This window comes from Octodon degus, unplaced genomic scaffold, assembly GCF_000260255.1.
Source record: "Octodon degus isolate 3935 unplaced genomic scaffold, OctDeg1.0 scaffold00254, whole genome shotgun sequence".
NCBI lineage: Eukaryota > Metazoa > Chordata > Mammalia > Rodentia > Octodontidae > Octodon > Octodon degus.
This window is the reverse complement of record NW_004524830.1, coordinates 925,557-937,924: the sequence shown is the minus strand read 5'-3', so window position 1 is coordinate 937,924 and position 12,368 is coordinate 925,557. Positions and strand designations below refer to the sequence as shown.

At 37.0% G+C, this 12,368-nt stretch overlaps 1 protein-coding gene across 2 annotated transcripts in view; it reads left to right on the top strand.

The window, feature by feature from the left end:
• Positions 1–12,368, top strand: part of Kbtbd12 (kelch repeat and BTB domain containing 12) — a 65,430-nt gene that overhangs the window by 6,785 nt on the left and 46,277 nt on the right. For both annotated transcript variants that reach the window (XM_023706375.1, XM_012512659.2), the window contains exons 2-4: positions 1,394–2,571; positions 6,261–6,531; positions 8,654–8,804. In XM_023706375.1, the coding sequence (XP_023562143.1) occupies positions 1,514–2,571; positions 6,261–6,531; positions 8,654–8,804 (1,480 nt within the window). In that variant the 5' untranslated portion in view covers positions 1,394–1,513. The remainder of the gene's footprint in view (positions 1–1,393; positions 2,572–6,260; positions 6,532–8,653; positions 8,805–12,368) is intronic.

Genomic DNA, 12,368 nt, shown 5'->3' with positions numbered 1-12,368 from the left:
AAGAGAAAAGAAAGGTAAGGAAAGGAAGAAAGAAAGATGAAAAAAGGCTGGGGATATAGCTCAGTGTAAAGGCCCTGCATTCAATCCTTGCAGATAGGAAGAACTGAGCCATTAATGCCAGAAAGTCCAGCAAGTGGGGTAGGAGAGGTTAAAATGTATTCTGAGATTGGCTATTTGTTATAATTCCACAGATTTCAGCACAGAGCTTCGTAGGTCTTAGAGTTGTCATGACACAAACATTCCTGTCATGGGTAATGCTCCTAAAATGAGCTTTAATCCAGTGCTCAAAACTGTCATTTCTCATGAGATTTTTAATTCTTCATAGGGTTTCAGAAGTTTAAAAAATGTCTATTCTTCATAGCTGACAACTTTTGTGTTCATGTTACTGAAATCTCACCTTGCCTTTGTTAATTCCCAGTACTAACTTTTCTGCTGTCAACGTTTATTCTCACTGTATGCATCTTTATAGCCAAGTAAGGGCTAAGAAAGGAGGCAGGCGCTGGAGATTTCACGTGAAGGTTCCTGGCTCTAGGAATATCCTTTAAATCAAAGCAGCTAATTAACTTTCTTGAAACCTCCTGTTTCTATTGCCCCCGGGAAGGCAAAAATGGCACCACTAGCTTGAAGAGACTTTTAATTAGACTAGTGCTTTTTAAGGCAAGAAGCAGTTCAATTCTGCCACTATGAAATGGGGAACAAAGAAGAGCCAAACAAAGAGGGAAGACAGAAAAAATGGAAGGTTTTGGTGCATTTTCTAGGTTGAGGGTGATTTAGTTGGAAGTTCCAAATACCATTAATTCTCAGATAAGCAGATATTTGCCTGTGCTTTCCAAAGACCAGTAGAAATGATCTTTGTATTATCTCCTGCTTTGAATTATTTGACCAATATCAAAGTTTGAGCAAAATTTTAGTGTATTTTTTTCTGAATCATCCAGTTTCCAGAGTCTATCCTACCTGGCTCTGGTGTGGTCATTATACCACATGGATGTATTCTTGGAGAGGTTGCATATAAGCTTTTGGGTAAGATTGCATCTAGAGATACTATTAACTTATGCCCCTGTGCCCTCTACCTGCAAGTTAGTCTTATTTTTTTTTTTAACTGAACTAGAATCACAAGTATGTTCCTCTTATCCCTTCTTTCTTTGTTCCTGTTGGGAAAGACTTTCCAATCCTAGAAAACTCTCCACTGCTGTTTAGGAAATATTTTCGTAGCAATTAATAACTTGTTAGTTACACATCAAAGATATTTTCAGATGTAAAAATAACTGTCTTAAACTGCTCTGTTTATGATGAATCATATTTATTTTTAAATACTTCTTAGCACTAATGCTACATATTTCAATTAAAGAGATTTTTTTTCTTAGATGAAAACTGCTTGTTTTCTTACCCTCAGGAGTGTTTCATGGCATCTCTGTTAATTTTTGAGTAACCAGAAATGCAAATAGCTCCTCAGGAATCACACTAAACAAAAAGAAGGCCCAGAAACTTTGGAGAGTGTATCATAGCGCACAAGATGGAGGGAAAAGAAAAATACCAACATAGCTTGAACTTATTGAATACAATTAAGAACATGAGAGAATTAACAGAAATGATTGATGTAGTGCTCATAGCTGAAGAGGAAAAATTCCCCTGCCACAGACTGGTCCTGGCTGCATTTAGTCCATATTTCAAAGCTATGTTCACCTGTGGACTGCTTGAATGCTCTCAGAGGGAAGTCGTACTCTATGACATCACAGCAGAGAGTGTGATGGTGATATTAAATTATATGTACAATGCAACTCTGGAGATCAACAATGCTAATGTCCAGACTGTCGCTATGGCTGCCTATTTTATGCAGATGGAAGAAGTCTTTAGTGTGTGTCAGAAATACATGATGGACCATATGGATGCCTCCAACTGTGTAGGAATTTATTATTTTGCTAAGCAGATTGGAGCTGAGGATTTATCTGATCAGTCAAAGAAGTATTTGTTTCAGCACTTTGCTGAGGTGAGCTTACATGAAGAAATACTAGATGTGGAAGTGCACCAATTTCTGACGCTTATTAAATCAGATGATCTTAACATATCCAGAGAAGAGAGCATTCTGGACTTGGTGCTGAGATGGGTAAATCATAACCAAGACTTGCGCACAGAGCATCTCGTCGAGCTTTTGAAGCAAGTCAGATTGGAACTTATAAATCCTTCTTTCTTAAGGCAGGCCCTCAAAAGGAACACAATGCTGCTGTGTGATGCTGGCTGCATTGATATCATTCAGAACGCATTCAGCGCCATCAAGACACCCCAGCAGCACCCTCTGAACCTTCGCTATGGCATGGAGACCACCAGTCTCCTGCTCTGCATTGGCAACAACTCTTCAGGAATCAGGTCAAGATATAGAAACTATGGGGATGCAAGTTTCTGTTATGATCCTGCTTCACAGAAGACCTATTTCATCTCATCTCCCAAGTACGGGGAGGGTTTAGGGACCGTATGTACTGGCGTTGTCATGGAAAATAACACAATCATTGTGGCTGGGGAAGCAAGTGCCTCCAGACTCTCTAGACAAAAGGACAAGAATGTCGAAATCTATAGGTTTGTATCTAGCAGGAAATTATTTTTATCTTGTTTTGACATTGGCAAGTACTACTGAGTGGTCATATCTTAAATTACATGTGGTAAAAATTACCTTGTATAGCTCCCCTAAAGAATAACATGAAGAACAAAGTTATGTGTATGCATATGTATAAAACCATGAATGAATATAGCATAAATGTAACATTCATGATTGAGCACATTTTAAATTTTCATTTGCTCTTCCTTTTAAATTTGCCTGAATTAAATATATGTATGCTATGATTCAATTGTACTTTACCTCTTACCATTCATTATTTATTCATGTAATAAATAATATACTGCTTTGTTTTTAAGTACTTTCATATAACTATTAATACTAAAAAAGTTTATTCAGATTTTTGAACTTTTTTTTAGTTTATCTTTCAGAGTAGTAATTTTTTCTTAACCAGGAAGTTTTCATTCTGTGACTTAAATTTGTGAATCTTTCCTAAATTTCTAGTATTGAAAAATGTCCATTGCCTAAAAACGCCTTAATCTTTGGGTTGGATTAAGAGGAACGAGAGTGTCTGCTAATCAGTAGTGTATCATCTGGATTTTATTTATGAGAACACATACATTTATCATTTATTTGGCAGACAGTAAATGAGTAGTGCTTAAATCTAACTGAGTGAATATAAAATATACACATAGAATAAACACTAGATAGTAAAATTTTCCTTTTCTAACTATATACCACAGTACTGCCTTTCTTGTCTGTTTTAAATCCAAACAGGTTCCCATTACTGCACAGGGTCTCAACTTTGGTCACAGATAATGTGCCAGTAGGTTGTCTGTAACTGTGACAAAATACCCAAGAAAGTCAATTTGAAGACAGCTAAGATTTCCTTGGGCTCACAGTTTCAGAAGTCTCAGCGCTTAGTTGGCTGATTCCACTGCTGTGAGCTGAGGTGAGGCAGAACATCATGGTGGAAGGATGTGACAAAGGAAAGCCACTTCAGGAAAGCCAGGACAGAGTGACAGATAGCCAAAGGCCAAGGACAGAATATACTCTTCAAAGTCATGTCCATGTGACCTATTTCAGGCAATTAGGCCCTAACTCCTGATAAATCCATTAGCTCATGAACTGATCGTGGGATTAATCAACTTGATGAAGTTAGAGCCCTCATGATCCAATCACTCCCTGAAAGTCCCACCTCTGAACATAAGAGACTTTTGGGGGACATTTTAGACTTAAACTATAGCAGTTAGGGTAAAAATTACCAGTCACATCTACCATTCCTCCACTGATGAAATTATCTTGCTATTAGCTTAAGTGAAACTTCTGGCAGTGTCTGAGTAGCTAAAATCTAGCAGTGCTGAAGGTCACCTTCGTGCCAGTTCTGTGATATGTGTGAGGAATGTATTGTGTAGTGGTACATGCCTGCAAAATTATTTCTATCTAACTCTTTCATCTTTGTCCAGATGCTCTTGAGTTTACCCTTTCTGTGTAGTGTGTAGATTTCCATGCAAATGTGTTCTGAAAGGAGGAAGTAGACTAGTACTCTGGTAAGCATTTATTTTGAAAAAGATTCGCTACTTCTCCATGTCAGCATACAAGAGGTTACATGTCACCTGTAAGATATCAACCTGTTAAACGGTGATTACTTTTGTCACTATTGTTTGCTTTTTATATTATGTCCACTTTCCTTATGAATACGTTTTATAGTTTAATTTGGGCACTTTCTCTCCTCCCCATCTTTAGTTCTAAATGTTACTATAAAAATCAGATTAGCAATCACCCAACAGACGTGTACTTCCCACCCTTCAAGGCATGTATTCCATTCCCAGCCTACTTTCTTAAACTATATCTCAGAATACCAAAACCCATTTTTGCTTCTATTTATATGTTCATTCACTTGGCTTTGTTTCAGTTAACCCCCACATGCAGACAGCTAATTCTCCTTTCTCTTCTAAAATCCATACAATTAAAAATAGTAGTGAAAACATTACCTGTGATTCTGGAGACAGGTTTTCTGCCTAGAATTATATGAAACAGGCATTATAAGGTTCAGTATACTTCTGCATTTGATGGTGACAAGCCAGATATGCCCTCTAGGACAGGAACACACCTTTCCACTTCCCTGAAGTAAATGTTCTCTCTGGGGAATATGGGAGCTGGCATGGGACAGCTGGAGGGAACTCTTATTATACTTAAAAGTTGTATAAAACAACATGTATAAAACAACATGTAATTCCTTTGTCATTTTTACTCTTTCCAAACAGAACAACTTTCTTCTTATTTTCTATGCTCTCCTGTGTTTTTATATTTTTAATTCAAAGTAGACTGTCTAGGTTTCCTGGGACATTTAATTTCACATATTTTATTCCACTGTACTTACTTGTACAATACGTGTATTCTTCTCAGACTGTGTATTCCAAGTCATGGTTGGAAAAAATAGACTTACAAGATGAGATATACTCAGTAAGTACTTAGTGCCCTCCCCACCAGACGATCTGTTGCTGTGTCAGACCCAGCAGTCACTGAGGCCATATACCCTAGGGCCCCTGTCTCCCCAGACTCCTTTCAGACTGATGGAACTGTTCCAGTAAGAAATTACCATATCTAGTTGATAAAAACAGATGTTAAATGCCCAGCAGCTTTCTACAAAGGTTGGGGTTTATTTAAATTTTTAAGCACTTTATTTCATTAACATGCAACTATAGCATTTTCTGCTTTAAAAAACTTAGTGTTCTCTATTTTTTGTATGAAGGTATCAATATACCTTCATTACAGAATACAGGATTTCACTGTGGCATTTTCATACATGCCATAAATACGTTTTGACCCTGTCCATTCCCATTACTCACCCTTCCATTACCCTCATTTCTCCCCTTCATTTCCTTCTTTACACTTTTTATTCAGTGCTCTTGATCCAGTTTTTTTGTTTATATTTTGCTTTTGCCAAACACACGGTCTTGCTATATTATTCAGGCTGTCCTTGAACTCACTATTTATTCCAGGCTGGCCTGAAACTCAGCAATCCTCCTACCTTAGCTTCTCAAGTACTGGGATTACTAATGTGTACCACCATGCCTAGCTAGTCTTGGTCCAATTTTAAGCCCCTTAGAACCACAGGAATCCTGAAAATTTGACACATCCTGTATCATCCTGTTTGAAATCTTGAATTGAGGTATTTTCAGATTCTCTGTCCTAAAATCATGATTTCTTTAATATAGTATTAAAATATTTCTTGTCACCAGAATAAACAAATGCATATATTTTTGTTTCTTTTTGCTCTTTAATGGAAGACTTACAAATGAGTGGTTGAAAAACTTTCCTACTCATTCTTGATTTTTCTTTCCCAGAATTAGGAAATGAACATTAGTTCTGGGCAGTCTGTACTTTTTATATACATTATATTTTCTATAATTCTTCAGTTAGGGGCCAAGGATATATCTCAGTAGCATAAGAGTTTTATCCCTGGTATAAATAAATAAATAAATAAATTTTTAAAATGAAATTCTTCAGGTAGTTTTTTGATTAGCCATTTTTAATCATACTATATTTTGTTCATCAGTCCTTAAAAAAAGTGAACCTATATCACTGTTTTATGTTAATTTTGGAAGGGCCATATCTCATCATTTTTAATTAGAAAAGAAACCAGTATGTTTCTTGAGTTGTTTTGATCATAACTCTAATCCTGAGTTCTTTCTCTGTTGATTTACAGGTATCATGATAGAGGAAACCAGTTTTGGGAAAAGTTATGCACAACTGAATTTCGGGAGCTCTATGCTCTGGGCAGTGTCCATAATGACCTCTATGTTGTAGGAGGACAGATGAAAATTAAAAACAAGTACCTTGTTACAAACTATGTTGATAAGTTCTCTGTAGATGGAGACAACTGGAAAAGGGTGTCCCCTCTTCCACTGCAGTTGGCGTGTCATGCTGTAGTGACAGTGAAAAATAAACTTTATGTGATTGGAGGCTGGACCCCTCAGGTTAAGAAATTTCTTGTGTACCTAATTGGCATGATTGTGCTGAGTCTGTCTCTGTTCAAAAATGCTGTAGTTGTTCAATATAAGAATATGACTTTCATTTTGATAAAATATTTTCTGTTTCGTAAGATATAAATTTAAGGTTTTAAAGTGTGGAAGCAATTTAGAGAATGGATTTTAAGTGTGTTATTTATAGGCATGACTTCATTTGGTATTCATGTGGTATTCTTCATAGTTTTTCCCATTGTTGCTAATTATGAAAGATGTTTTATGCTGAGGGATTATCTGTAGGGAACATGTAAAAAGAGGCAGAGAAGCTGAATCCTCATCCCAGACCTGTCCCAAGTCCAGTAGCTGTGTGATCTGGAATGAGAGATTCTTAGGTCTCTTCCAGATTTAAAAATTGTACTCCACGGGGGAAACCAAAGTACTGATTCTGTGATAGTGTACTCCTGTCCAAAAAAGTGCGTCACAATTGTGAACATTTTGTTTTTGTTGAGCATCAGCTGATGGGGACAGTAGAATAATGCTTACCTGGAAGCCCAGGGAATTGATTACAGCCAAAATTAAAGAATTAGTGTGACTGCAGTGACTGTCACTCCTCTTTTCATTGTCCTCTTGGGTCCTTTGGCACTTACAGTAGCGTCTCTCCAGCTGCTCTCCCCTGGCCATCCAGTCCTTCTAATAAAAAATTAGTCTTATATCTCATTCTTCATCCCCATAATATAAGATCAATGTATTTTTGCCTGTATTTCTTTTTTTCCTGCTGATTTGCTTCATGATAAAACTGATAGTTTTGTATTGATTTTATAAGCTTGAACTTTGCCAATTATAGTATGTCATACCTATTTTTTAAAGTTAAACTTTGTACTTAACACATTTTTATTATTAGCAGGTCATAAAAGTAATATAAATTTTATCATACCTGAAGTCTGACAAGTTATTTGTAGTTAAACTTTTTCAAAACTGTCCATTTTTAAGTTTTCATGAACAAGCTCCAAAGACAATCAAAGAGCATGTCTACTTTTTATCTTTTAAAAAGTGATGAAATATTTAAATTAAAAAGAAAATTAAGCCAGGCATGTGAAACAAAAAGATTACCATGAGTTTGAGGCCGGCCTGGGATACATAGTGAAACCCTGTCTCAAAATTTAAAAAAAGGAAAATTAAAACAGTAAATATTTGTTAATTCATATTCTTTGAACAAATAACATGCGTTGCATAACAAAGGCTTTTGCTAATCAGATTGAGCACCTAAAATAATACATTAAGTTGCAGAATAACCTGGAGTTGGGAATGTACCAGTGTGTTCAGAGCTCTTGGCGTATTTAAAGTAGTTAATGAAAGTCAGTTACACACAACTTTCATGATTTCGTCATTTCGTTATTTCTTTGTTGAACATTTGGATCCAGAACACAACAAAAGGAGAGACACTTTAACTTGAAGTCAAGAAGTTCCAGATACATTGAATACAGAAAAAGTTATTTCACCTGGAATCTGAGAAGTCATTTATATCTGTAAGAATAAACATACTCATTTTGTACTATGTCTACATATTAAAAATATATAAATGAGTACATAAAAACAACTTTATATGAGTCCATGGGCCTTGAAAATTGAATTCAGATCTTTTATAGATAAGTCATAATTGTGGCATAAAATTTATCTAAGTACTAAAACACTAAGATACTTTTGCAACTTTCACACATATAAGTTAGAAAAAATGCCTTATGAATTATTAAAAATTAGTTTCACACAAATATTATTAAAATCCACAACTATCAAGTTTATTCATATGGAATTACACTTTAAATACTGTTCAAGAGAGCTTGGTTTTATTTTTAAGGTTTTTCAGTTGCTTCATTTTTTTTTAAGTCTATCATGTCTCACTGCTAGAATCACAGATTGCTTGCTATACCCAGTACTTTATCACCATCATATTAGAATATAAATTCCTCGGGTTGACAGGACATGCACAAGCTCGTGTCCTAGGGTTTGATGTGTTTGTGTCACTATGGTTAACCTCCATTCATCTCCTGGCTGTCTGCTCAGATTAATTGTGCTCATGTACTTGCAAAGACCTCTAAGTGGTGCATTATTATATTGGCTGTCATATTCCCTGCAGATGGATCTTCCTGATGAAGAACCTGATCGATTAAGCAACAAACTGTTGCAGTATGACCCCAGCCAAGATCAATGGCAAGAGCGGGCACCCATGCACTACTCTAAGTACCGATTCAGCACAGCCGTAGTCAACAGTGAAATTTATGTTCTAGGTAAGGAGCAGTAGATAGAAAACAGAGTATAACCACTTGTATTTTCCTCAGCAGTTTGCCTAAGTAAAAATGAAATGATTTCCCTGCATCTTGGATCCTTGTTCAAATATATGTATAATTAGCCTAAAACAACAACAACAAAAAAATTGTTTAGGCCTTTCTGTCTGAGTGCAGAACACTCCACGTAATTGACAGCCTCAGATCACGGCCAGCTTTTCATTAGTCTCTGGAGTGATGGGTTTCTGTTTGCTCTTGGAAAGTCTGTCAATAATAGAGGGATCATCTTTGAGATCAATTTGGGTGCCAACAATTGAGAAAGGAGTCTTTGGACAGTGGTGAGTTATCTCAGGTTCCACTTTTCTTTCACACTTTCAAATGAGGGTAGAGACACCACTGAAAAACAGACTAGAATTACATCTGCTTGTGGATAACCCAGTGGTCGTGATTTGGTATAATCATCTTGTCCTGCAGTATCAAAAAGCCCAAGAGTGTATGGTTGTCCACGAATCATAACTGTGACTGCATAGTTGTCAAAAATAGTGGTACATATTCAGATGAAAATTTGTGTGTTGTATAGGAAACAGGAGACATGTTTTACCAACAGTACCATTGCCCACAACAACACTCTTAATTATCTGCATTGTGGAAACAGTTTAAATATTTCAAATTTGATGTTGACCTCAGCTCCTCCACCCAGGCTTTGGCAGCAGTCTGAATGTGGCTTTTTAATCTTCAGAATAAGTGTGGTTTTGTAATAACCATCGGGGATTGGTGAAAGGCTTGGTTTTAGTTTCATTGATGTAGGTAAAAACAGTTCTAGAACACTCCCCCTAATTATCCTATCCTACTTCATACAATGGTTTTCCCTGGATTTTTAAAAAATGTCTTGTGCTCCTCTAAGTGCACTCTGTCTCCCTAACAACATTATCACTTTCCCTCTCCTTTTTGGAGTAGAGAAAGATGAGATAAGGAGTTTGACTGGGCCAGTAAGATGATTACTGTGCCGGCTCTTCCCCATTCCATCATCCCATCTGTATTGATGGCTAACTGGCAAAAAAAATTGTAAGATGATGGGTATTAAAGAGATAATAAGGGAAAAAATGAAATATGGGTTGAAAGCAAACCAAGCATTTGAATAGAAATGCCTTTAAAAAAAAAAACTAAAGGGAAGCCATTATGTCTTGGTTGTTTTCACAGCATGAAGCAAAATAATTCATATACTCAAGTATTAATAATTGTTTTATTTAAGAACAAGAACATTGTGCAACATAATTTATGTCTAACTCAGTTATGGGATTAACTTATAATTAAATTTTCTCTCTGGATAAATATTCCTTACTTTGTTTTAACCATATGCTGTGTCATAGGGCCAGAAGAGGTAGTACCTAAAGTATGATCAATTGCTTACAGTAGGTATATAATTCAAGATTGTGTGGGGATAATGTTACAGTTGGAGATAGCCCAAGTGTGGGATGAAAGTGATAGATCATTTGAATCAGAATGAGCTCTCCCTCAAAGATGAAGTCACAACTAGGCTAGAGGTGGAATAAAAATGATACCATCCTTTTTAGTAAATTACATGGAGAAAATTACCTTAGAGCTACTCCTGGGCGCTTACACCTCACTGCACAGTTAAATGTCCACTGAATGAATCAAAAGAAGTAGATATAAAAGGATTTGTAAGTTGCATCTGTAAAAAAGATAAAGGAGCATACTCCAAGACAGAGATAGTGGGAAAGGGCAGAAAGAACAAATGGGGAAATGGAGTAAGTGGTTTGGAGGTGAAAATGGAAGTGGTGGGCTGGGGAGATAGTTTGGTGATCTAAGCATCTGCCTGGAAAGAGCAAGGACCCAGGTTCAGTCCCAGGCACTGCCTGCCATGCAAGCCTCAGAACCCTGAGCATGCTGTGCCAGCCACCAAAACCAGGTGCAGTGGTGCACACTTGTAATCCCAGCACTGGGGAGACTGAGACAGGAGGATCACTACAAGTCTGAGCTGTGTAGTGAGACCCTGTACCAAAGAAAGAGAGAGAGAGAGAGAGAGAGAGAGAGAGAGAGAGAGAGAGAGAGAAAAGAAATTAATTTTAAAAATACAAAAGAAAGTGGTAAGAGTTGGAGACGAGGAAAAGGAGTGAATGAGCCTCTAGGAAAAAGGAGTTGAGAGAGACACAGTAGAGGTAAATTGGGAACCAGATTATACAGACCAAGGACAAAGAATAAAAAAAAAATAGTGAACAGGGAGACAAATCACACAGAAGCAACAAAAAAATCTTTTAGGAAGATTGCTGAGGTGAAGATATAAACAACAGAGCAAAACTAAGAGGAAATCAGGAATGGAGGAACCAATTAGGAAGGCTTTTGTGGTAGCTTATAAATATTCCAAACTGTGGACCAATTCAGAAATCACTTGAGCAAGCTTCACCATCCTATAAAACTCAACTCAATCATTCCTAGCATTTGTTACTTAGTTCCCAGATATATGTATAAGCTTTGAAATGGAATGAAGGTCAGTTGTTTAGGGGTTTTGTGGTACTTTTAGTTTAGATTTAATTATGCATTGTAATTGGAACTTGGGCAAATATCACAAAGGACCATAAAGCCTTACCAGTTTGAACAACTCACAGAGGTACATCATTTGGTAACTGTCTTGGTAAAAACTATATGCTTTTGCAGACCTATGAGGATCCCCACTATATTTGGGGTTGCTGCCAGTTAATATAACAATAAAATCTGTCCCTAAGCCTTGCAATGGATTTACTTCTTTACTCTCTCATAGATAGTCCATAGAAGGTCCCCACAAATCAACGTCCCCTACCAGGGAGTATAATAAACTGGGTAAGGTACCAGTTTCAGAGTTGAGGATATTTGGATTAAAATTTGGTTTTACATCTTATTCTCTGGATGTCCCTGGTCTAGTCAATCATTTATTAGTATTAATAATATTAGATCTGGAGTGCCCATCTTAGAGTTGTTAAGGTTATTGTGTATAAATACCTGCAACATAAGTGTTCAGATTTAAAATGTTGCTTATTCAATTTGTCTATGTTGCAGACTGCTGTAGCTTGAATCTAGAGTGTCCTACAAGGTCTCATGACTGTTGCCAGCAGTGGTGCTGTTGGGAGATGGTGGAAACATTAGAAGTTGGGGCCTCTGAAAGGCAGCTACAGCATCAGGGTACACCTTTGAAGGCAGGCATATAAGGCCCAACTCTGAAGTCTCTCTGTCTCTGTCTTTGTCTTTCTCCTCTCTCTTTCTCTCTCTCCTCTCTCTCCTCTCTCTCTCCCCTCTCCTCAGCTTTTAGCTGTCACAAGGTAAACAGACTTCATCTACCATGATGTTTTGTTGCACCACAGAACTGAAGCAACAGGGCCAGCTGTGTAACAAAGCCACTAAATCATGAGCCAAGTGAATCTCTCCTTCTCAGTTGATTATTTCAGGCATTATATCACAGCAACTGCAAGCTGTCTAAAACAGACACTGCTGAAATTCTTAGCATTGGGCCGGGGAGATGGCTCAGTAGGATAAGCGCTTGACTGGCAAACGGAAGGATCTGAGTTCAATCCC